The sequence below is a fragment of the Schistocerca cancellata genome, chromosome 1, assembly GCF_023864275.1.
Source record: "Schistocerca cancellata isolate TAMUIC-IGC-003103 chromosome 1, iqSchCanc2.1, whole genome shotgun sequence".
Taxonomy (NCBI): domain Eukaryota; kingdom Metazoa; phylum Arthropoda; class Insecta; order Orthoptera; family Acrididae; genus Schistocerca; species Schistocerca cancellata.
Genome location: NC_064626.1, coordinates 141042956 through 141070413, shown reverse-complemented (window position 1 = coordinate 141070413; position 27458 = coordinate 141042956). Strand labels below are relative to the sequence as shown.

At 46.5% G+C, this 27458-nt stretch overlaps 1 protein-coding gene across 1 annotated transcript in view; it reads right to left on the bottom strand.

Moving 5' to 3' along the window:
* Window positions 1-27458, bottom strand: part of LOC126106589 (uncharacterized) — a 486316-nt gene that overhangs the window by 90901 nt on the left and 367957 nt on the right. Inside the window, exon 3 of the mRNA XM_049913291.1 lies at window positions 7442-7572. Within this exon, the coding sequence (XP_049769248.1) occupies window positions 7442-7572 (131 nt within the window). The remainder of the gene's footprint in view (window positions 1-7441; window positions 7573-27458) is intronic.

Sequence of the window (27458 nt, the reverse complement as noted above, 5' to 3'; positions counted from 1 at the left end):
CGGCCCAGTACGTTACATTACGCTGTGGTATCGAAGCCATTCTGGAGTCAACTGCAAATGCTGATACTCTCAATTTTCTCCACAGTTTTTCGCGAAAAGACTGTCTTTCTCCTTCGAAGGCTTTCCATTTGAGTTCACGAAGCATCCCCGTAATACTCTCATGTTCATCGAACCTACCGGAACAATTGTGGCAGCTCGCCTCTGAATTTCTTCGATGTCTTTCTTCAATCCGACGCCGAGCGGTCTAAGGCGCTGCAGTCATGGACTGTGCGGCTGGTCCCGGCGGAGGTTCGAGTCCTCCCTCGGGCATGGGTGTGTGTGTTACGCCTTAGGATAATTTAGGTTAAGTAGTGTGTAAGCTTAGGGACTTACGACCTTAGCAGTTAAGTCCCATAAGATTTCGCACACATTTGAACATTTTTTTTCAATCCGACGTCGTGGGGATTGAAAATACTCAAGCAGTGCTCAAGAGTGAGTCGCACTATTGTGCTATACGTGGTCTCGTCCGCAGATAAGCTTCACTTTCCTAGAATTCTCCCGATGGACCGAAGTCGGCCATTGTCCTTCCCTACTACCAATCGTTCCATCTCATATCACTTTGTAACGTTACGCCTAGATATTTAATCGAAGTGATTCTGTCAAGCTGCACAGTACTAATACTGTATACGACAAAACAGGCTCGTGTTTCCTCTCTATCTGCATTAACTTCCTCCTTTTTGTATCTTTAGAGTAAGCTGCCATTAATCACTTCAACTAGAAATTTTGTCCAAGTTATCTCGTACCCTCCTGCAGGCACCCTACGAGGACAGCTTGTCGTGCACCACAGTATCGTCAGCAAACAGCCACAGGTTGCTGCTCTCCCTATGCGTCAGATCGTTTCTGTGTACAGAGAAAGAGCAGTCGTCCTACGACACTTCTCCGAGGCACTCTACTCGGCGTCCAAGACAACGTAGTGTGTTTTACATACCGGACATGGTCAGTCTGGGAACGATCTGCAAAGCTACAGATATAAGATCGCTGTAAAAGCATACAATGAAATGCTTTTCTAACCATCTGAGAGCCTGTTCGCAATGCTCAGACCTTCGTTGACAGTCTGCAGTGTGGCACTGTGTCAAACGCTTTTCGGAAATCTAGGAATTCGAAATTATCTGACAAACGGTTCATTCGCGGACACAAACACAGCGGAAGGTATCAGACGCCAGGAATGGCAGTAAATAAAGTTTCAAGGCTTACTGCTAAAATACAAATATCAAAGTATTTTTCAAGCAAATGACCGCAATCACGGCTGAAGGCCTTACACGCCAAGAACGGCAATTATATAAAAAATTTAGGAACCTGCTGTAAAACAGTAAATACAAGCAAACGGGTGAAATAAGATGATGGTAACCTTGTAACACAGCCCTTGCACTGCTAGATTTATTCCAGAAGGCGACTAGAACTATTAACTAGACATACATAACCTTTAATGTAGGCATTGCAAGGTATGGTAATAAATAATACAATAATAAAATACGAGGACCAGACACAGACGGTGCTCCAGGAGAAGACGGTGCTCCTCTGGGAAGGTCCGGCAACAAACACGGAACCGCGCGACAGGTACCGTCGCAGGTTCGAATCGTGCCTCGGGCTTGGATGTGTGTAATGTCCTTAGGTTAATTAGGTTTAAGTACTTCTAAGTTCTAGGGGACTGATGACCTCACATATTGAGTCCCATAGTGCTCAGAGCCATTTGAACCATTTGATAAACATTATGCAGATGGTTCAGATGGTTCTGAGCACTATGGGACTTAACATCTGTGGTCATCAGTCCCATAGAACTTAGAACTACTTAAACCTAACTAACCTAAGGACATCACACACATCCATGCCCGAGGCAGGATTCGAACCTGCGACCGTAGCAGTCGCGCGGTTCCGGACTGAGCGCCTAGAACCGCGAGACCACCGCGGCCGGCAAAACTTTATGCAGAAAGCAAGAAATGTACATAGTATTGTGTCTTCGGCGACGAATGTTATTAAATGACGAATGGCACAGCGATGGGCTCATCACTCTCTCCGGCAGTCGCGAATTTCTTCATGGAGCACATTGAGGAGCAGGCCCTTAGCCCTGCCGCAGTGCGTGAGTCTTACTTCCTGAGGTACGTTGATGACACCTGCCTGATTTTGCCTCACGGTGAAAATGCACTGTAGCAGTTCGTCAGTCACACGACTGGTGTCCATCTCAACATTATACACTCCTGGAAATGGAAAAAAGAACACATTGACACCGGTGTGTCAGACCCACCATACTTGCTCCGGACACTGCGAGAGGGCTGTACAAGCAATGATCACACGCACGGCACAGCGGACACACCAGGAACCGCGGTGTTGGCCGTCGAATGGCGCTAGCTGCGCAGCATTTGTGCACCGCCGCCGTCAGTGTCAGCCAGTTTGCCGTGGCATACGGAGCTCCATCGCAGTCTTTAACACTGGTAGCATGCCGCGACAGCGTGGACGTGAACCGTATGTGCAGTTGACGGACTTTGAGCGAGGGCGTATAGTGGGCATGCGGGAGGCCGGGTGGACGTACCGCCGAATTGCTCAACACGTGGGGCGTGAGGTCTCCACAGTACATCGATGTTGTCGCCAGTGGTCGGCGGAAGGTGCACGTGCCCGTCGACCTGGGACCGGACCGCAGCGACGCACGGATGCACGCCAAGACCGTAGGATCCTACGCAATGCCGTAGGGGACCGCACCGCCACTTCCCAGCAAATTACGGACACTGTTGCTCCTGGGGTATCGGCGAGGACCATTCGCAACCGTCTCCATGAAGCTGGGCTACGGTCCCGCACACCGTTAGGCCGTCTTCCGCTCACGCCCCAACATCGTGCAGCCCGCCTCCAGTGGTGTCGCGACAGGCGTGAATGGAGGGACAAATGGAGACGTGTCGTCTTCAGCGATGAGAGTCGCTTCTGCCTTGGTGCCAATGATGGTCGTATGCGTGTTTGGCGCCGTGCAGGTGAGCGCCACAATCAGGACTGCATACGACCGAGGCACACAGGGCCAACACCCGGCATCATGGTGTGGGGAGCGATCTCCTACACTGGCCGTACACCACTGGTGATCGTCGAGGGGACACTGAATAGTGCACGGTACATCCAAACCGTCATCGAACCCATCGTTCTACCATTCCTAGACCAGCAAGGGAACTTGCTGTTCCAACAGGACAATGCACGTCCGCATGTATCCCGTGCCACCCAACGTGCTCTAGAAGGTGTAAGTCAACTACCCTGGCCAGCAAGATCTCCGGATCTGTCCCCCATTGAGCATGTTTGGGACTGGATGAAGCGTCGTCTCACGCGGTCTGCACGTCCAGCACGAACGCTGGTCCAACTGAGGCGCCAGGTGGAAATGGCATGGCAAGCCGTTCCACAGGACTACATCCAGCATCTCTACGATCGTCTCCATGGGAGAATAGCAGCCTGCATTGCTGCGAAAGGTGGATATACACTGTACTAGTGCCGACATTGTGCATGCTCTGTTGCCTGTGTCTATGTGCCTGTGGTTCTGTCAGTGTGATCATGTGATGTATCTGACCCCAGGAATGTGTCAATAAAGTTTCCCCTTCCTGGGACAATGAATTCACGGTGTTCTTATTTCAATTTCCAGGAGTGTAGTATTGTGTCATCGGCGACGAATATTATTAAATGACGAATGGCACAGCGATGGGCTCATCACTCTCTCCGGGAGTCGCGAATTTCTTCATGGAGCACATTGAGGAGCAGGCCCTTAGCCCTGCCGCAGTGCCTCAGTCTTACTTCCTGAGGTACGTTGATGACACCTGCCTGATTTTGCCTCACGGTGAAAATGCACTGCAGCAGTTCGTCAGTCACACGACTGGTGCCCATCTCAACATTAAATTTATCATCGATATGGAGGCTGATGGCAAGCTACCGTTCTTGGATATTTTAGTTGTGCGGAATGCAGGTCACCGAGTTCGTCATTCAGTGTATAGGAAACTGACGCACAGTGATCGATACTTGAAAGCCGATTGTTTTCACCACACTGCACACAAGAAAGGCCGTCCTGAACACGTTAGAATACAGAGCAAAAGTTATTTCTGACGGTGGCCACCTACAGTCTGAATTGCAGCACTTGAGACATGTATTCAGAGAGAATGGTTACAGCAATAAAGATATTGCAAACGCTTTCAGGTGTCACCGAAGAAGGACACCTTGTGAATCGGCAGAATAGGCCAAGCCGGCTGCTTTCCTACCGTACTTTGAGGCAACGAGATAGGACGCCTGCTGCAGAGACGTGGACTGACACCAGTGTTGTGGGTCGCCCCCAAGATAAGATATAGGCTGCGCAAAGTTAATCATAACATTGCTCTTCGTGTGCCCGGTGTGTACGGTGTCCCTTGCGGATACGGCAGCGTCTACAGTGTATAGGTCAGACAATGAGCACAGTTGTAGCGAGCACAAACGACGTATGAAACAAAGGGACCTTGATAAGTCGGTTGAGAATTGCCTGCAAAACGGACACGAAATACAGTTTGAATGTACGAGAGTCTTGGCTGATTCAGCCATATATTGGGATTCCATTATGAAGCCGGTGCCTGAGATTATAATAAAAAACAACAATTTTAACAGAGACCGGAATTACCACCAAGCAGGACGTGAGGGAGGGCTTTGGATATCGAAAGGAAGCAAAGAGGGGTGCTTGATGCTTGTAGGGAGGCGGGAGCGGCAACTTGAAAAACGGCGACGGCACCTTGCGTCACTTGGAAGTCGCAGCTCGGCGGCGGGTCGGAGCTACTTTGAGCTGCCCAAGTGACCTTCCGCGCACATGTCGTTTCGGCTAATAGGTGCCAGAGGCTGCAGTCGTACCTATATGAACGGTAAACCGTGCCAGCCCCGGTTCTCTGTCACCATTAACAACACCAACTCCCACACCTTCCATCCCGCTGCAGGTGTGCCCCAAGGCTGCGTCATCTCGCCTCCCCTCTATTTCTTCTACACGGCCGATGTGGCCAAACCACCTCCAACAGCCAATCTCCTTCAATATAATGACACCGCATTTCTCGCTCTCTATCCTACACTCCAGAAATCAGAGCGATCCCTCCAAATCCATCTTAATCTACTTCCTGGAGCAACCAAGGACTCCTCAAGATCAACCATTCCAAAATCCAGGCAATAATTATAGGACGCTCCACCCGCACCTTCCGTCTCCATGGCTTCTACCTTACTATTTATGATCGTCCTGTCCAGCTGACTGATACAAACAAATATCTTGGACTAACAATCGACCAGTAACTAAAGCGCAAACCTCACCTTCTAACCACACAACAGAAATCCCACAACAGACTAAAATTACTAACTGGCCGAACTTTCGGATTGCACCCCTCCACTGCCCTCCGCACCTATAAATCCTGTTCCATCCTTTATGCAAATGTTGCATGGATCTCCGGCCCACCCAATTTCTCTCAGTGCCATCTCTCTACACTCTCATTGAACACCTCCAAACAAACTACACCACCTGCACATTCGACTCCAATAATCCTATCGTTTCCCGTCTGCTTTCCAATCCTCATAAGATGTCGCGCCCTCACCACCACGTCCCACCAACCGCCCACCTGCACATCCTCCAAATGCTCTTCCAAAGAAACTTCAATCATCTTTCTCTCCCAGATCACGAACTCCGCCCCGACATTTACCCACTGTACCACCTACAAGTCCTCCTCACCTACCCCACTCCTTCAGGGCTCCATCTCCCTCTCCTCCTCGCATTTCCTTACCCCTTTTTCCCCATCTGCCTTTATTTCCCCACCCCTTTTCACAATAACTATGTCACCACTTCCCCTCTCTGCTCTACCCCTTCTTCTGTCCCAACAGCCACGCCTATTCCATCGCTGCGATGCAACACATCCTACCCTCATCACCACTCAACCTTTTCCTCTTCAACAACTGACTCACTATCCCATGGCAGCTCCTTCCATTTTCAAGTGACATGAAAGTGCTTCTCTTAAATATCAGAGTTCCGGCAACTTGTTTTAAATGTTTTAATGTGCGCTTATTATTACTGTTTTTAACTATCAGTACAAGAAGTACTCTATCGCATATCTAAAAAGTTCCGTTTTGTTCATTATCTTAAAAAAGCTTTGCATTCAATGTAAGTATCTCCACTATCTGTTTTTTGTTTTCCCCTGATTTAATTTTTTATTGTCACTTGGTTGAAGAGCGGGTTGCCTGTACCACTGACAGCCCATCCCCTGCCCATATATGGATAAAATAACAATAAAGAAAGGAAAAGGCATTGTTTGCCTTGATGTTGTAACATGTATGTATCCTAAGATCCGATGATGGCGGCTTAATTTCGCCGAAACCGGTAATCATGGAATAAAAAGGATTACTGCGATCTTGGCTACCAGTTTATTGTTTTATAAAAATAAATAGTGCGGAACGAGACTGATGTGTATCAAGTATTATAGGCTCTTTGCTGTTCCTTATTATATAGACGATTTGGGAGACAATCTGAGCAGCCGTCTTCGGTTGTTTGCAGATGACGCTGTCGTTTATCGACTAATAAAGTCATCAGAAGATCAAAACAACAGCAAAACGATTTAGAAAAACTATCTGAATGGTGCGAAAAGTGACAGTTGACCCTAAATAACAAAAATTGTGAGGTCATCCACATGAGTGCTAAAAGGAACTCGTTAAACTTCGGTTACACGATAAATCAGTCTAATCTAAAAGCCGTAATTTCAACTAAATACCTAGGTATTACAGTTACGAACAACTTAAATTGGAAAGAGCACACAGAAAATGTTGTGGGGGAAGGCAACCAAAGGCTGCGTTTTATTGGCAGGACACTTAGAAAATGTAACAGGTCTAATAAGGAGACTGCCTACACTACGCTTGTCCGTCCTCTTTTAGAATACTGCTGCGCGGTGTGGGATCCTTACCAGATAGGACTGATGGAGTACATCGAAAAACTTCAAAGAAAGGCAGCACGTTTTGTATTATCGCGAAATATGGGAGAGAGTGTCACAGAAATGATGCAGGATTTGGGCTGAACATCATTAAAAGAAAGGCGTTTTTCGTTGCGACGGTATCTTCTCACGAAATTCCAATCACCAACTTTCTCCTCCGAATGCGAAAATATTTTGTTGACACCGACCTACATAGGGAGAAACGATCACCACGATAAACTAAGGGAAATCAGAGCTTGTACGGAAAGATATAGGTGTTCATTCTTTCCGCGCGCTATACGACATTGGAATAATAGAGAATAGTGAAGGTGGTTCAATGAACCATCTGCCAGGCACTTAAATGTGATTTGCAGAGTATCCATGTAGATGTAGATGTAGATGTAGAAGGCCTGTGACGGAGGCTCTAAATAAATAAATCAAAGTAGAGTACATAGAGAGGCAGGGACTGGAGACTGCTGCGGGCTGGTACTCACACGTTGGCTCCCTCGAGGTCCCAGTGGCTGAGCGTCAGCGGCGAGGCGCAGCCGGGCAGCGACGCGAGGACCACGGCCAGCAGAGCTGCCAGCAGCAGCCGCATGCCGCCGCCGCCGCCGCCTCCGGGAACCTGCAACACCGGCGCGAGTCCTGGGATCACTCGTCTGGCGGGAGAGCAGCCAGCACGTGGTAGGGGGCCGGCACTGTACTAGACACAATTCACGTAAGGCTTTGCTTGCTCTTACACTGAGGCTACAAAAGTCACGGCATACCGACATGCACATATACAGATGGCGGTAGTGTCGCGTACACAAGGTACAAAAGATTAGTGCGCTCGCGAAGCTGCCATTTGTACTCAGGTGACTCATGTGAATAGGTTTCCGAGGTGATTGCGGCAGCGCGCCGGAAATTAACAGACTTTGAGTGCTTAATGGTTGTTGGAGCTACACGCATGGGACATTGAATTTCGCAAATCGTTAGGGAATTCAGTATTCCGAAATCCACAGTGTCAAGGGTGTGCAGAGAATATCAAAGTTCAGGCATGACCCTTCACCACGGACAACGCAGTGGCTGACGGCCTACACTTAAGATCGAGAGCACCGGCATTTGCGTAGAATTGTCAGTGCTAACAGACAAACAACACTTCTTGAAATAACCACAAGAATCAGTACGGGACGTGCGACGCACTTATCCGTTAGGACGGTGAGGTGAACTTTGGCGTTAATGGGGTACGGAAGCAAACGATCGCCGTGAGTGCGTTTGCTAACAGCACTTCACCACCTGCAGCCTCTTCTGGACTCGTGACCATATCTGTTGGACCCAAGACGACAGCACCGGCATTTGCGTAGAATCGTCAGTGCTAACAGACAAATAACACATCTTGAAATAATCACAGAAATGAGTACGGGACGTGAGACGAACTTATCCGTTAGGACAGTGAGGTGAACTTTGTCGATAATGCGCTATGGCAGCAAACGGCCGCCACGAGTGCGTTTGCTAACAGTACATCACCACATGCACCCTCTTCTGGGCTCGTTATTATACCTGTTGGACCCAAGATGACAAGAAAACGGTGGCCAGGTCAGATGTGTTCGGATTTGCATGCAATGGGGAAGGTTCAAAAATCGGGCGTTGGGTGCCACATGTTTTAAGCTAAAATCACAAAAATCAGCAAGTGGTCCTCTGTGCATCTCTGCTTGCTCGTCATCAATCGGCTCGTGAACAACATTGGCCATTCCTATCGGTGTTTCATTACTGGTGATGAGCAATGGCTAACATAAGGAAACGAAAGGAATTGTTGAGCCAAAATAAAGCAGCAGCAACTCCCTGTCCAAAGACCTAATGTTATGCATCTGCTGAAACAGCGACAGTGTGGCGTAACGGTAATTGCTTCCCCGAGTTGTAATCATCAAAGCTCACATTTATGGTCAACAACTGAGACGTCTTGCAGACGCAGTTCAAGAACAATGACCAGGAAGAGTGCGTGAAATGATGCTACTCCACGATAATGCGGGTCGCATTCTGCTAGACTGACAAAAAACTATACACGAGTGAGGTTGGGCAGTCTTCCCGCATCCACCTAATTCACCTGATCTTGTGCCCTCAGATTTTCACCTCTTCCGCTCTCTATCGAACAGCTTTCAAGGAAATTCATTTACGAATTAAAACGCGCTCCGAACATGGGCCGACAAGTTCTTCGCCTAAAAACCACGCATGGATGTGTCTGATGTCCTTAGGTTAGTTAGGTTTAAGTACTCTAAGTTCTAGGGGACTGATGACCCCACAAGTTAAGTCCCATAGTGCTCAGGGCCATTTGAACCTAAAAGCCACGTGATTTCTTTACTTGCAGAAGAGAAAATTTATACCAGCGTTGTGTTGAACAGCGGAGTGTTGCAAGTAATGAAGGAGAATATACATCTATATGAGGTGTGATTGGAAAGTTTTAAGAATGGGCTTGTAACGGTGCAATGGTGGTACTTACATGCTACCCGATGCATCTCCTACAAAACAGTGCCCTTCTGACTGAACACACCGACTCCATCGGTGTTTCCACATTTGGAAACATTCCTGGAAATTTTTTTTCCTGAAGTGTGTTAAAGAAACTCTCCATATTTGTCTGGATATCTTCAATCGAGTCAAATCACTTCCCTTTAAGTGAAAATTTCAGTTTAGGTAACAGGTAGAAGTCCGCAGGGGCCAAATCAGGGGAGATTGGCGGTTGTGAATGCACAGGAATTTTGAATTTGGTCAAAAATTCAACGATGGAGGAGGCACGATGAGCCGGAGCATCGTCATGGTGTAGCACCCAATTTCTGTCTTTCCACAATGCAGGCCTTTTCTTCTGCACCTTTTCGCGCAAACGCTCAAGGACATATTTGTAGTACTCCTGGTTAATTGCCTCTCCTCCAGGGGTAAATTCATGATGCACAATACCGATAGAATCTAAAAAAATCACCAACATTGTCTTCACTTTCGACCGACTTTGCCGCGCCTTTTTCGGTCGTGGTGAACCTGGAGTCTTTCATTGTGAAGACTGCACTTTGGTTTCAGGATCATATCCATATACCCATGATTCGTCACCTGTAATTACCCTATTTAACAAATCTCCCTAATTGTAAGCCTACGATCAGAGTGCACTAAGTCGCGAACTTTCACAACATTTTCATTAGTTTTTGAGGTGGATGGACGACCGAACCGTGGTTCATCAAGTGATTCGCGGCCATTTTTAAATCTGTTGAACCAGACAAAAACAAAACTGGCTCATACAGGTATCTCCAAAAGCTGTTTTTAATGGTTCGTAAGTAAGCAAAACTCGTTGCTCCGTTTTTACATCCATTTTCACGTAGGCAGAATCCGGCAAAAAGCCCTAACAAAGCCGCACTCAATCAGCTGCCACAACGAACCCAATAAGAAAACGCAGTTTCCTGTCATTCAATGACAAGGCAATGACTCACTTCCCACCCTCCGTGTACCTGCCCGCCACACCAATAAGCAGTAGCGGATCCATTCTTAAAACTTTCCAATCACACCTCATATAGAACGCAGTGTTTGTCAAACTATTTGTTCAGAAGCCAATACTGACACTGTGGGGCGGCACGTTGGCCCGCATATGTAGCAGATGTTAATATTAATTGTTGTGTCTAGACAAGACAGTCTTGACACAAGGCGAGGAAGCCGAAAGGGCACGCGCTTAATTCACGCAGGCTTGCTTAGGTCTGAAACGGGATACGTAATGAATGCTATAAAGAAAAGTACGTAGCTGCTGGAATACTTAACTTTAATCCATCATTTGTATACAGCATTCTTGATGATACAAGTGAGACTCTCTCTAGAAATGGTTAATGGCGCCTTGCTAGGTCGTAGCCATGGACTTAGCTGAAGGCTATTCTAACTATCTCTCGGCAAATGATAGAAAGGCTTCGTCAGTGTAGTCGCTAGCAAAGTCGTCGTACAACTGGGGCGAGTGCTAGTACGTCTCTCTAGACCTGCCGTGTGGTGGCGCTCGGTCTGCAATTACTGACAGTGGCGACACGCGGGTCCGACTTGTACTAATGGACCGCGGCCGATTTAAAGCTACCACCTAGCAAGTGTGGTGTCTGGCGGTGACACCACATTAATTGGTAAATCAGTGTGGCATGAGCCCCCGATACAATAGCTACAGTAAGGGCACGACAAGTTGACCGGCAGCCCCAAAGCACTGATCTTTGCATGTCGACACCATTCGGAGTACTTCGTGCCACTATGGCCTGTTTCCGATTGTTGCCAACCTTAGCGATGTAACAGTTGTAACGCTACAGCTACGTGGTGAAGAGTTGTTGGTTTTACTTCATTTAGTACTTTGATTAATAACAGTATTTGTACATACATTTAAATGTGACATTCAATATGAGGCAACATTACAAAATTGTTATAAATTATTTAAAAATTAAATGTAGTTTCTTCTACATTCATCATTGTGTTACAACAGTCTGAATTAATTTAATGTTCCGGGCTACAAATAAGAATCGTATTTGAACATGACCACCTCTGAAATGAGCGTTCACGAGTCCACTTTATTTCCGTGTCAAAATTTATACGAAAGTACGATCGGTACAAGTCGCGCACGATCGTAGGAAGATAAACAAGAAAACTCTCCATAGGTTTTTTTTTAATTTTTTTGTTTCTGATGAGAAAATCTACACCTGTAAGAAGCTCTTAACGTTAGTTGACGTTTTTGGTTTCAACTGTTAGTTGTTAGACGCATCTTACTACGAAATACAGCTGAGACCTGCAAGCAATACGAATACTTTTAATTACTATTATTTTTATTACTAGATTTCGAGTCGTGTCCAGGCAGCCATCTCAATAGTGTAATGTCAGTTTTTACCGTACGACCGTAAGGACAATACAACGCCCAATTCCCGAGCGGAGAAAATCTCCTGTCTGGCCGCGGATTGAAGCCGGCCTCTTTGGTTAGCAAACCTTCGCGCTGACCGCGCAGCTATCGAGGCGGACAGACGAATGCCTTATTCGGGCCATATTTGGGCTGCGGCCCGCAGATTGATGACCGGTGAACGAAATGTATGTAAGGTCGGTTCTAGGGAAGACGAAATGTCGACTTCGTTTGATTGGGAGAGTCCTAGAAAGCTGTAGCCCATAAAGGAAACTGCGTACAGAAAACTTGTGTGACCCATTCTTGAGTATTGTTTGAGTGTTTCGTGTTCCCACCAGGTCGGATTAAAGACATCGAAGCAGTTCAGAGCTGTGCTGCTAGATTTGTTACCAGTAGGTTCGATCAACATGCGAGTATTACGCAAGTGCTCAGTGAGCTAAAATTGAAATCCCTGAGGAGAAGAAGACGTTCTTTTCGCGAAACTCTGTTGTGGAGGTTTAGAGAACCGGCATTTGCGACTGACTGCAGAACGACCCTATTGCCATCAACATTCATCTCGCGGAAAGACTGCTAAGAAAAGTGAAACTAAGACCCGTGCGGAGGCATTCAGAGAAGTGTATTTCCTTCATTGCATTTGCGAGCGAAACAGGAAAGGGAATGCCTAGCAGTAGTACACGACAGCATCTACTTGCGGAATATGTACGTAGATACAGATGTCATCTTAGTTCAGCTGAACCACTGCTCTGCCTACGACATTCCTGACGTCGCTGACACATCCGCAACCGAGGTCGCTACTGCAAATCTGTGCAGTGGCACCCGGCTCATATATAGCGCATCCGAATTCTGCTGACGGAATAAATTTTAACCACAGGTGTCTGGCAGGCAAGAGGAGGAAAAGAAGTTCCTAGTCGTCAGCCATAACGCCAGTGTCCTGGATTGAATTCCAAATTTCTCCGCAGTGCTTCATGGAGTGATGGCTTGTGGCACCGTCGATGGTGATGAGTCGAGCTTTCCCCATTTTCACATGCCACCTATTACGGAGAACAACATTTGTTGTTACCGGGTGTGTATAATCTGAATAACTAAAGGTATCAGTAAAAAATGAATCATATGGTAACTACTTACGTACGTATTTATATTTAAGATATGGTTGGTGCGGACAGTTCTATTTATGTCGTAACATGTGCATGTATCTCACTTCTGAGTTAAAAGATGTCACAAAATGTAGTTATACCTTACAGTATTATGTTCATGATGTGCATAATATACAAATATATTTTTCGTATCTGTGGCAACTTTATTGTCCAGCACGATGTGACCCACGTGACAACAGTGTTGTATACACATTGGAGAATTTGCTCTTATTGCGTTACACCATGTGTCACGCTGACATATTTATCGTAGGTGTTATTGCAGTTCTGACAAATGCTGATGCAAAGAATTTTATTATAAGGTCTTTATAATCTCTGATATATTCAATACTTAGCGATTGTATTAATAACACTACGTTAAGGGTGAGGCACAGTGTTCCAGCGTATCATAGTTGTACAATTAATTTTAATTTCCTTTTCAACACTATTTAACACAAACATATTGTTTCATTTGTATTTCAAGGGAATCCACAAAGGATAATATTGTTATGCTTTTATGTAATTGGTAAGTGATCAAGGTATGATGGAGTGCAGTTCATATGCTGACTAACGTGGTACTGAAGGTTTCTATGAATCCTTTGTGGTCGTGTATTTGGTGATTAATGTAGGATGTAGCGCCTTTCATATGCTCATTAAGCTGCTTTGGAAATTTTCCGTGACATGTTTGCTGCGCAAGTCTATTTGTTCGTTCAGCATTTGTTCTGGGTGCTTAGCCGAGTAAATACAGATTTGTATTTCTTACAAAATGTCCATTAATTGGCCTTTGGAGACATTATGTAAAATAGTGAGATTTTTCTCGAAATTTGAGTTCAGCGTTTATTTTCTTTGAGACGTGTGCCGTAAACTGAAACATTGTTTTCGATTGTGTTTGTGTGTTTTCTATGTCTCGTTTTAAACGTTCTGTTCGTCTGTCCAGTGAAGATACCAGATACACTTTCATGTGATGATAAATAGAATTGTTCGCACCAACCATATTTTAAATACAAGTAGTTACTATATGAGTCATTTTATCACTGGTATCTTTATTATCCACATCCTACACATCCAATCATAGCAAAGTTTATTCTCTGTAATGGGTGGTTTGTGAAAATGGGCAAAGGTCGAAACTAGTCAACTAGTAAATAAACAGCAGCTCTGGTGTTAAACTGTCTTTTCTTCAATTTTATACACCGCCTAGAGACCATAGACCTTAGTACGTGACATAAATTTCAACTTGTTAGGTCTATCCATTCCTGACAAAAAAGGCTTTTCAATAGTTTGACAAATAGACGGACAAGAAAGTGATCTTGTAAGAGTTCCATTTTCACCGACTGAGATCCAAAACTCAAAAAAAAAAAGCCTTGAAACTAGCTATCCAATAAAATAAAAGAAATAACTTAGACGGTATGCAATCTGAAGTTCTCCCGGCGTATTTCCAATTTGAACAGCTCTCGGGTATCCGACCGGGTAGCGTCGTAATTTCTCCACAATATTTCGGCAGACGTACACGCTGCCATCTTCAAGTGGTTCCTGACGAATGCTGTGCTGTTCCTCTCGGCACCCTACATATACTAGCCGTTACCCCCTCCACGGTTCCTCTCCTAGTGTCTTTGGTGCGGCCGGCGCGGCGGCTACTGGAAGTGTTTGGGGAAGCGGCGCCTGGGTCTGAATTGAGGTCTGCAGTCTCCCTGCTGCCGCCGTCGGGGGCGGTCCTCGATCTCTGGGACAGCATCTTTCTCTCCAGGCTGAGTGCAGAGTTCCAAGCCTGACTAAGTTGAAGGCCGCTGTCTTTATTAATTAGATCGTCCTGTAGTCGGATTTCGATGGCCTCTTTAGTAACGCAGTCCCAGAAGTAGGAGGATTGACAGAGTATTTTTGTTTTTACATAGTCTGTAGTATGGCCAGTCTTTATACAATGGTCAGCCACGGCTGATTTAGTGGCCTGGCGCAATTCGGTAACATACAATGAAGGCTTTCACGACCGGATGGTACTGTTGTTGATAATTCTTCCGGGTTATATGGTCGTGGTCCACGGAATTCTTCTATTCCTAATGTTTCGTCCAATACTACGTTGGACATCTTCAGAGGTATGGCTGGTCCTGTTGAGTCCTGCTGAGTCCGGCAGGACTCAGCAGGACCAGCCATACCTCTGAAGATGTCCAACGTAGTATTGGACGAAACTTTAGGAATAGAAGAATTCCATGGACCACGGCCATATAACCCGGAAGAAATATCAACAACAGTAATTCGGTATGACGCACAGCGTTCGTCAGGAACCACCTGAAGATGGCAGCGTGTACAGCTGCCGAAATATAGTGGAGAAATTACGACGCTACCCCCCGGTCAGATACCCGAGAACTGTTCAAACTTAGATGGTATTTGCCTTTCTTTACATAAAAGCTTCATTACATCCAGGGTGTCAAATTCACTGGAAAATAATTATGCTAGAATTTTCCGGGAAAGTTTAGAGCAGAGGAAAGTAAGAGACTAAAGTATTGCACCAGCCGGATTTAAAGGTTTACGCTACCACGCTTACCTTGATGGGAAGACTATAACAGTGCGTCCAAGTGCTACAAAGGGAAAAATCTGCGTAGAGAGCACAGAATAGGCTCGTAGAAATTAACCTCTGAGTGGACACACGAAATGCGTGTCAGCAGTCTTGTACCGCAACGTTACGAGTGCATTGGAATTCCCCCCCCCCCCCCCCTTCCCTCCAGCACCTCTCTTTCTCTCACTCTCTTTCTCTCTCAGTCGAACCTTATTGGACATCCGTTTGAGTCAGCGCGTCGCGCCTCTGCAGGTAGCTGCGAGTTCAGTGGTCGTTGCGTCACGAAGGAGCAGGCCGGATGCTCTGAGCATCTGGCAGTCAGGTATGTGATGGGCGAGCGGCGGCAGGATTCTCGCCACGCAGGCAGTCGCTTGCCGGCAAAACCCCTTGACACCGTGGGGTCCTTGGCCTGGCGGCTTGACCGCCCGCCGCCTCACCCTTTGCATTAGGCATCGCTCGACACCTGATGCGCACACAAATCTACCGGCTTTCGAAACGCGAGCCGGCACGTCACCTTATTTGTCCTCATCAGGCTCTCCCCGTCGCCTGCTAAACTCCTATCAGTAGTTGCACTAGTGACTTTTGAATCTCTTTCGCTACATTGTTTCTCATCTTCTCTAGAGTTTTGAAAACAAATTTATACAGTAAATTGTTTTTTTTTTTTATTTTTGAGTCATCAGTCTTCTAATTCTTCTCTTGTGCCAACCTCTTCATCTCAGAGTAGCACTTGCAACCTACGTCCTCAGTTATTTGCTGGATGTATTCCAACCTCTGTCTTGCTCTACAGTTTTTGCCCTCTACAGCTGCCTCTACTACGATGGAAGTCATTCCCTGATGTCTAATGTCCTATCATCGTGTACCTTCTCCTTGTCAGTGTTTTCCACATATTCCTTCTCTCGCCGATTCTGCGCAGAGCCGGCCGGAGTGGCCGAGCGGTTCTAGGCGCTACAGTCTGGAGCCGCGCGACCGCTACGGTCGCAGGTTCGAATCCTGCCTCGGACATGGATGTGTGTGATGTCCTTAGGTTACTTAGGTTTCAGTAGTTCTAAGTTCTGGGTGACTGATGACCTCATAAGTTAAGTCCCATAGTGCTCAGAGCCATTTGAACCTGCGCAGAACCTCCTCATTCCTTAGGTGATCAGTCCACCTAATTTCCAATGTACGTCTGTAGCATCACGTTTCAAATGTTTCGATTCTCTTCTGTTCCGATTTTCCCATAGTCATTGTTATATTACCATATAATGCTGTGCTCAAAACGTACATTCTCAGAAATTTCTTCCTCAAATTAAGACCTATGTTTGATACTAGTAGACTTCCCTTGGCCAGGTATGCCCTCTCTTCCAGTGCTATTCTGCATTCAAAGTCCTCTTTGCTCTGATGGTAATTGGTTATTTCACTGCCTAGGTAGCAGAATTCCTTGTTTTCATTTACCTAGTGTCCATAAATCCCGATGTTGAGTTTCTCGCTGTCTCATTTCTGCTACTTCTCATTATTTTGTTGTTCTTCGATTTACTCTCAGCCCATATTCTGAACAGATTAGACTTTTTATTCCATTAAACACATCTTGTAATTCTTCTTCACTGTCACTGAGGACAGAAATATCATCAGAGAACATTGTTATCCTTTCACCTTGAATTTTAATTCAACTCCTGAACCTTTCTTTTATTTCCATTATTGCTTCTTCGATGAAGGGATTCAACAGTAGGAGCGAAAGACAACATTCCTTTCTTACACACGTCTGGGATGCGCTCGGTCGACGTATCGCTGCACGTCTTCACACCCCTAGGACACTTCAGGAGCTCCGACAGGCACTGGAGCAAGAATGGGAGGCTATACCCCAGCAGCTGCTCGACCACCTGATCCAGAGTATGGCAACCCATTGTGCGGCCTGTGTACGTGTGTATGGTGATCATATCCCATCTTGATGTCGGGGGACATGCGCAGGAAACAGTGGTGTTTTGTACCACATGTGTTTCGGGACGGTTTTCTCAACTTACCACCAATACCATGGACTTACAAATCTGCGTCGTGTGTGTTCTCTATGTGCCTATGCTATTAGCGCCAATTCTACAATTAGCCTTAATTTATGACCCAGATCGGGTTGTCGGAGGAGATAGAGAAGATCCAAAGAAGAGCGGCGCGTTTCGTCACAGGGTTATTTGGTAACCGTGATAGCGTTACGGAGATGTTTAACAAACTCAAGTGGCAGACTCTGCAAGAGAGGCGCTCTGCATCGCGGTGTAGCTTACTCGCCAGGTTTCGAGAGGGTGCGTTTCTGGATGAGGTATCGAATATATTGCTTCCCCCTACTTATACCTCCCGAGGAGATCACGAATGTAAAATTAGAGAGATTAGAGCGCGCACAGAGGCTTTCAGACAGTCGTTCTTCCCGCGAACCATACGCGACTGGAACAGGAAAGGGAGGTAATGACAGTGGCACGTAAAGTGCCCTCCGCCTCACACCGTTGGGTGGCTTGCGGAGTATAAATGTAGATGTAGATGTAGTGTGTGTGTAGCATCCTTATGTGAGAAGCAACAATTGATTGCGCCCCTAATTCATGTACGAGCGAAGTCGCTCTTAATACGCTCATTCAACTGATTGTCGATTACTGCTTGTCAGTCAGGGATCCTTAAAAGGAAGGATTAACTAAGATGATACGGAGAATAGTAGCAGGTTTCGTTACGCGTTCGTTTAGTAACCGCGACATAGTTTGGGAAGTACCCGTCACACTACAGTCCCATACGCGAGACGGGAGCCGTTGTGCTTCAGGGAAATGTTTACTTTCAAAATTCCGAGAGCTTACGTTCCAAGGAGAGTCAGACAACTTGCTACTATCTTCCACATTCAATTACTAAATAATTAATTACGACGGGGAAATGGTAGAAACTACAGGTGATACCGAGATTTACGGGCAGGGCTCCTTGTTGCACACCATTCGCTAACGTGAAAGGGAAGGGATTGGGGGGGGGGGGGGGGAGGGACGCCGACTGAGAATTATAGCTTTACCCTTCACGGCAGACCATAATTTGGCCTGCAGAGTATAGATGTAGAAAGCTTAGAGGTAACTGACTATGAAAGGCGCTGAGCTGTGCTGCGGCTCGTGTTGGTGCTGTTTGTAGGTTTCCGCTCTCTGTTGGAGACCAGACGGTATCGTTTAGTTGGCATGATTGCGGTTGTTTGCCTTCTTCTCGTGTTGACTGACGACACTCGGTTTCGCAAGCGTTGCCTGTCCGCTAGCGGCAGCAGTGGTGGTTATCGATATGTAGTAACTGTTGCCCTATCTTTGGGGCGACGTCGTTGTTTTTCAGGGTCGTCTGAGTGGGCCAGTTTGACTGGGGACTAAGGAGGAGCCAGGTCGACGCAGTGCCAGAACACGCCGGGACTGCTGGTGGCACACATGGACTGCTGGATGGAAGGGCTGTGGTCACGAGGGAGCACGACCTCGTCGTAAACCGGATCCAGCAAGCTTTAAGATGAACGCGTTTCAATCCAAGTAGAGAAACCTCCACCATTGTGATAGCTCGCGATTCTCCAGTGACTTGGGTTCGTGTTGCTCCTCGTAGTGTCGCCGAGGCGAAGAGCAGCGAGTGCAGTGTTTGAGGAAGGCAGATCTGATTAGCTTTCCTCGACTTCTTATTACTATTTACTGCGTTCAACTTGTTTCAATTTGTTAAGTTCAACCAGCGATAATTTTTCTTGCATGGTAGCCGCTAACGCCCCAGTTACCTGCCCTGGGGGTTAGTGTATGTAACGGCAGTGTACGTTTCCTCGCCTTGCCGCTGCTGTCCTGTAAGGCGTGTAGTTTTGACAGCTTTCTTGATTGTAGGCCGGTTGGTGATTCTTCTACTCTGGTGGTAATGGTTCCTTTCTCGTTCGAGGCGCTTTAAACACAATATTCTGGGACGTAGTGCAGACCGCCGGTTCCGGTTTTGGCGTGTTGTTCCATAGTTGCATTTGGTTTATCGGACGTCAGGTTGCTTCAACAAGATTATCATTAGTCATTCGTTAGACTGCCACTAATCTGTGTTACCATCTTGTGAAGTGAATGCAACTCTTGGCTGTCTATCTCTTAGCCCGCGAAAGTATTTGTTGCCGGACCTTCTCAGAGGTCGATTCCTGGAGCCCCTTGGTTCTTGTAAGACATGATTGTTCTAAAAGGAGGTCTGACGGAAAGCAGTTCAGTGTAACGCTCCTTCAGCCCACGCCTTCTGCGGGTATAATCTGCCTCAGTACCCTTTAAGGAACTTATGTACTGGTTCTTGTGTTTTACTATTGTATTATTTATTACAATACCTTGTAATGCCTACATTAAAGGTTATTTATGTCCAGATAATAGTTCTGGTCGCCATGTCGAATGAATCTAGCAGTGTAGTGTTCAGTGGATGTTAAGGGTTGTGTTACAAATTTTACCATCATCTTATTTCACCTGTTTGGTGATCAGTTGCTTGTTTTTTTTAATTAACCTTTACTATTGTATTTGCTGTTTTACAGCTGGTTTCTAATTTTTTATATTATTCCCGTTCCTGGCGTGTAAGGCCTTCAGACGTGATTGCGGTCATTTGCCTTAAAATTCTAATTTGGTATTGGTATTTATGTGGTAAGTCTTTAAAACCTTATTTACTGCCATTCCTGGCATCTGACGCCTTCTGCTGTGTTTCTGGCGACTTGCCTTTAATATTTCAATACCTGTAATTTGTAAGTTGCAGTAAGTTTTAAACGATTATTAATTTATTGCCATTCCTGGCCGTGTAAGGCCTTCTGCCCAGATCACAGTGGCTTGCTTTTAAAACATTATCTGCTGTATCTGTATTTAATGGTGATCTGCTAAATTTTAACTCACTGAAAGCAGTATTATTTACACAGTTGTTTATTCCTTCATTAATAACGTGTGGTATTTTTATATATTGTTGACTCTGGAATTACTGGTTTAAAATAAATTGTGTGTAACTGTAAAAGGCAACTGATTACGGCCCGGTCCACAATCGTAACCGAATCCCGCCTTCCGCTGACTACCAGTTTTCAGGCGCATATTTGATTTACAGTGCAGGTCGGTCCGACACTTACTACGTACCTGTGCATTATAGCTCACAGTAAGCTACAGAGTGAAAGTGTCTTTCTGAAAGAAAAAAAACACAAACAAAAGAAACTTTTAACGAGTTTCCCTTACCGGGCGCATGTAATACACTCCTCGAAATGGAAAAAAGAACACATTGACACCGGTGTGTCAGACCCACCATACTTGCTCCGGACACTGCGAGAGGGCTGTACAAGCAATGATCACACGCACGGCACAGCGGACACACCAGGAACCGCGGTGTTGGCCGTCGAATGGCGCTAGCTGCGCAGCATTTGTGCACCGCCGCCGTCAGTGTCAGCCAGTTTGCCGTGGCATACGGAGCTCCATCGCAGTCTTTAACACTGGTAGCATGCCGCGACAGCGTGGACGTGAACCGTATGTGCAGTTGACGGACTTTGAGCGAGGGCGTATAGTGGGCATGCGGGAGGCCGGGTGGACGTACCGCCGAATTGCTCAACACGTGGGGCGTGAGGTCTCCACAGTACATCGATGTTGTCGCCAGTGGTCGGCGGAAGGTGCACGTGCCCGTCGACCTGGGACCGGACCGCAGCGACGCACGGATGCACGCCAAGACCGTAGGATCCTACGCAGTGCCGTAGGGGACCGCACCGCCACTTCCCACCAAATTAGGGACACTGTTGCTCCTGGGATATCGGCGAGGACCATTCGCAACCGTCTCCATGAAGCTGGGCTACGGTCCCACACACCGTTAGGCCGTCTTCCGCTCACGCCCCAACATCGTGCAGCCCGCCTCCAGTGGTGTCGCGACAGGCGTGAATGGAGGGACGAATGGAGACGTGTCGTCTTCAGCGATGAGAGTCGCTTCTGCCTTGGTGCCAATGATGGTCGTATGCGTGTTTGGCGCCGTGCAGGTGAGCGCCACAATCAGGACTGCATACGACCGAGGCACACAGGGCCAACACCCGGCATCATGGTGTGGGGAGCGATCTCCTACACTGGCCGTACACCACTGGTGATCTTCGAGGGGACACTGAATAGTGCACGGTACATCCAAACCGTCATCGTTCTACCATTCCTAGACCGGCAAGGGAACTTGCTGTTCCAACAGGACAATGCACGTCCGCATGTATCCCGTGCCACCCAACGTGCTCTAGAAGGTGTAAGTCAACTACCCTGGCCAGCAAGATCTCCGGATCTGTCCCCCATTGAGCATGTTTGGGACTGGATGAAGCGTCGTCTCACGCGGTCTGCACCTCCAGCACGAACGCTGGTCCAACTGAGGCGCCAGGTGGAAATGGCATGGCAAGCCGTTCCACAGGACTACATCCAGCATCTCTACGATCGTCTCCATGGGAGAATAGCAGCCTGCATTGCTGCGAAAGGTGGATATACACTGTACTAGTGCCGACATTGTGCATGCTCTGTTGCCTGTGTCTATGTGCCTGTGGTTCTGTCAGTGTGATCATGTGATCTATCTGACCCCAGGAATGTGTCAATAAAGTTTCCCCTTCCTGGGACAATGAATTCACGGTGTTCTTATTTCAATTTCCAGGAGTGTATTACGGGCGGCTGTGAGAGAGCTCCTCGTAAAGATAAAAGGCTTTCTGCGCATGCCCGACGGGAAGTGCGTACGAGGGATCCGCGGAAGTAGGCCGTAGAAAGCACGGAAGGACCTGGTGAGTGAGCAGGCAGCCGGCAGGGGTGGAAGACGGAAAAGCGCGGCTCCCGGCGAGGAAAAAGCGCGCCTCCCGGCGTGCGTGAGACGGTCGCACGCAGGCGGGCGCCGCTGGGACGACCGCCCCGCCGCCGGTCCCACGCGGCCGCCGTTGCGACAGAAAGCCTGCGCAGCGTGCAACTGTCCCCAGACCCTCACACACATACGGCGCTCCCCACACGTTGGGAAGCGACGCGGAACATGACACGGGCAGCTGCCGCATCTCTCCTGCACCACTGTCGCACGGCGTCAGAGCTTCCCCTCATTTCACTCTAAGTGAGGCGAAAGTGACGTCATTATGACGTGTAAACGCCGTATCGAAGGCGACAGAAGCCGTGCATCAACTTTCGTGATCTTTAGAGATCATAAACTCTGGTTGCCATTCTAGTTGACGAGTTAAACAAACAGCTCATTCATTCGAAGGAACTGCTGTCTCTTCGACATAAAAGTTTTCTGGGTTTGGTACCGCGTCATAATGTAAAAACTACTGCTGCTGTAGAAAAACCAACGTTTCGGCCACGACAGCAGCGGCCTTCTCCTGGGTCTAAGGCCGCTGCAATCGTGGCCGAAACGTTGGCTTTTCTACAGCAGCAGTAGTTTTTACATTATGACGCGGAACCAAACCCAGAAAACTTTTATGTCGACTGACTCTGGCCGCGGAAGCCTACGCAATTATGCTGTCTCTTCGTTCTTCGAAAGTGAATACGTCCCGACTCAAAAAAAAAAAAAAGAAAAAATGGTTCAAATGGCTCTGAGCGCTATGGGACTTAACGGAATCGAACCCGGGATCCCGAGCGTGGGAAGCGAGAACGCTACCGCACGACCACGAGCTGCGGACTCCCGACTCCACAGAAAGTACCTAACAATGAACTGTCTCAACGGTAAATACATAATGTCTGTTGTTATGCCACCGTTGCACAGTGAGTTAATGTCGAGTCTATGATGCTAGTGGTCCCGGGTTCAAATGAATTGTCGTTGTAAAATTTTTGTTTTTTTGTGAGGGAGCTATCGTGGTACGGAGTCCATGCTAAACTCGCTAAGTTAGCTATAAGATCTGAAAAAGATGGTCAGGTAATGTAGCTCTTGTAGTGGTAAAATTCAAGGACGTACACTACATGCCATTAAAATTGCTACACCACGAAAATGACGTGCTACAGACGCGAAATTTAACCGACAGGAAGAAGGTGCTGTGACATGCAAATCATTAGCTTTTCAGAGCATTCACACAAGGTTGGCGCCGGTGGCGACACCTACAACGACCTGACATGAGGAAAGTTTCCAGCCGATTTCTCATACACAAACAGCAGTTGACCGTTGCTTGGTGAAACGTTGTTGTGATGCCTCGTGTAAGGAGGAGAAATGCGCACCATCACGTATGTGACTTTCATAAAGGTCCGATTGTAGCCTATCGCGATTGCGGTTTACCGTATCGCGACATTACTGCTCGTGTTTGTCGAGATCCAATGACTGTTAGCAGAATATGGAATCGGTGGGTTCAGGAGGGTAATATGGAACGCAGTGCTGGATCCCAACGGCCTCGTATCACTAGCAGTCGAGATGACAGGCATCTTATCCGCATGGCTGCAACGGATCGTGCAGCCACGTCTCGATCCCTGAGTCAACAGATGGGGACGTTTGCAAGACAACAACCATCTGCACGAACAGTTCGACGACGTTTGCAGCAGCATGCACTATCAGCTCGGAGACCAGGGCTGCGGTTATCCTTGACGCTGCATCACAGACAGGAGCGCCTGCGATGGTGTACTCGACGAACCTGGGTGCACGAATGGCAAAACGTCATTTTTTCGGATGAATCCAGGTTCTGTTTACAGCATCATTATGGACGCATCTATCTGTGGCGACATCGCGGTGAACGCACATTGAAAGCGTGTATTCGTCATCGCCATACTGGCGTATCACCCGGCGTGATGGTATGGGGTGCCATTGGTTACACGTCTCGGTCACCTCTTGTTCGCATTGACGGCACTTTGAACAGTGGACGTTACACTTCAGATGTGTTACGATCCGTGGCTCTACCCTTCATTCGATCCCTGCGAAACCCTACATTTCAGCAGGATAATGCACGACCGCATGTTGCAGGTCCTGTGCGAGCCTTTCTTGATACAGAAAATGTTCGACTGCTGCCCTGGCCAGCACATTCTCCAGATCTCTCACCGTTTGAGAACGTCTGGTCAATGGTGGTCGAGCAACTGGCTCCTCACAATACGCCAGTCACTACTCTTGATGAACTGTGGTATCGTGTTTACGCTGCATGGGAAGCTGTACCTGTACACGCCAGCCAAGCTCTGTTTGCCTCAATGCCCAGGCGTATCAAGGCCGTTATTACGGCGAGAGGTGGTTGTTCTGGGTACTGATTTCTCAGGATCTATACACCCAAATTGCGTGAAAATGTAATCACATGTCAGTTCTAGTATAATATATTTGTCCAATGAATACCGGTTTACCATATGCATTTCTTCTTGGTGTAGCAATTTTAATGGCCAGTAGTGTATGATGCTAGTGCTCCCGAGTTCAAATGCATTTTAGTTGTAGAATTTTTGTTTTTTATGTAAAGGAACTATCGTGGTACGGAATCCATGGTAAACTCGGTAAGTTAGCTCTAAGATCTAAAGAAGATGGCCCTTGGCCAGTGTAGCCCTTGTAGTGGTAATATTCAAGAATGTATTTCGTAGGTAAGTGCGAGAAATGTTGAAACAGTTTCATAAGTTTTCAAGCATGCACATAGTGACCGTCATATTTTTTCGAAGGCGAACGCGTGTGAAAGAACTGATTGAGCCCAGTTTATAGACACAAATTCGATAGCAAAAACACTCCAGAGCATAAATTTATGGGTGTTGAGTTCTGTGATTGTGGATTACGTTATTTTCGGAAACACAGCAACCAGCCACTTTTAACGTATTTTTATCTAATCCAATACACGTTTTTGACTTTCATCATCCTTCGATTGGTGTAATACATATGCTGCATTTTAACTGTTAAATTTGCGATAATGGTTACTCATCCACCCTAGCTGTAGTGCCCTCTGCTGCTCTCAGTTATTTGCATAAATATCAAACGCATCCAGATCATCACTAACACTTACTACGTAAATACAGGTATAATTTGACGTTGATACCTTCATCAGAATATTTTATAGTATGTATGGTTGGTGAGTATGGCGGTTAATCATGAAAATACTTTTTATTTATCTTATGTAGCACTAGCTCTTTTACAGATTTAGCTTCAGCAAACTAAACGTAGTTGGTTACACCCTGTTTTCGTTTGTAACAGATCTGAAGACGGCAATAGCCGAAACCGGTAAAAGTGAAGTGTTAAAGTTTTGTGTGATCAAGACGGACAATATGATCACGGGTTTATTTACAGACTTCACGTCTTCAATTGATAAATTTTTACTAGCACATCATCGACATATCGACCACAGTTCGGATGCTGCAGCTGCTCTGTGCAAAATAACAGTTCTTTTACTTAATACTACATTCGCAAGTTCTATCTTTATAGTTTGTTACACTTTAGAAGGATTTACTTTCTGTTCACCGCGTTTAGGCCCCTATTTCCGCATTTATAAGCGTGGTACAAACTATTTTTCTTTTTCTGATCAACAAAGAAAAAGATCAGAACAATGTTTAGTATCTCAGTAAGTTTGAACACGAAACCACTGGCGTCATAAAAATGGAAACGACTACTGACTGAGCCATAGGAGCGTAACAGAGTTCGCTACTTATTTACCCGTGAGGTAGCTTATTGTTCGGCCCTCTGCGTAAAGTTCACAGGTTCAGCAATAGCTTCCAGAAATGCAATGATGTGCCAACTGAAGATACAATGAGCTGCTCCTTTAATTTGTCTGCTAGAATGGCTCCCGCATTATATCGTCTTGAACGATCACAGAAGTCAACACACATCTTCTGTCGTCCTAAGTACGCCACATTCGCTTCACTTCGTCTGAAATGTGTGTTACCTGGCGTCAGAGCCAGTGGCACTACGCCGACATCTTGCGCGTCATCTCATTCTTCCAAAGACAAAGAACCCAAGGACGTACAGAATGAATTTCTGCACCCAGCACAGTGATAAACGACCCAACAACTGGGCCTGTTCCCTCCCTACTCTCCCATCCTCCCACCTCCATCACCAAAAAGAGATCTTGGGTGCTGCGAGCAGAATGAAGATTGGCAAGGTGACTGAATCAGACGATAAGCCATCTGAAGTACGAAAGTTATGAGAACGAAGAAAAGCTGAAATTCTTACTGTAGTCTTCAGTCGCATCATTGGCCCTGGCAGCTTATCTGCAATTTGACACGATTCCTACATGGCAAGATGAGGGATATGTTGGTGAGTGTTCTATCACTCAATCAGTTTGCTGTCCCATTCGATGAAAATTCTTGAACGGGTTTACGACAGTTCCCTGCACAGCATCATTTAAATACCCTTTCACTGCACAGAATCATTTAAATATCCTCAAAACAATGTGATTCGAATACAGCAATTTCAGTTTCTACAGCCCACTTGCTGACTGAATAACACTGGGACAAAAACCAACCAAAAAGTCACTCTGTAGCAGGGACCCGCTTAAAGCTCCTGGAAAGCGCTTGGTGTTCGTAATATTCCAAAAGCGTACGCGGGGAAAGAAATAAACAAGCTGGATCTGAGAAGTTACAGAAAGAATTGGAAATACAAAGCATTAAACAGAAGAAGCAGCAGAAACAGTTATTTTTAGACAGGCAGGATTCCAAGGCAGTAACAGTGATAGAACAGGCCGAAGGAAGAAAAAAAAAAAGAGGTACAGTGAAAAGATGTAAGAATACTGAAGGAAAAAGAAGAGCAGATAAGAAGGAATTGAAATTGTCTCGAGATCCCTAGTTGGCAAAACCAGAAGGAAAAATAAATAAATACAAGAATTTTTTGCAATAACTGATGATCACGTGTTGCGTTAGAGCTGGCTGCACCCTAATGTACATTCACTACCGGGTAAGGTGATTCGAAGAGTTGAATATTTACAAACGATTAGCTGTCGTCAGTTACAATGAACTTATTTTTAATGCGACACGTCGCGTTGGCAGACTTCAATTTTCAAAGATTTAACATTACATCTGATTGAATTTTTCCTCTTCTTTCTGCTGTTATTTGCTGTCCCCGTTAGTGAGTAGTCTCCTGATTTTCACTCCCACTTTTCAGCACCGCAAACTTCCCTTCGCACT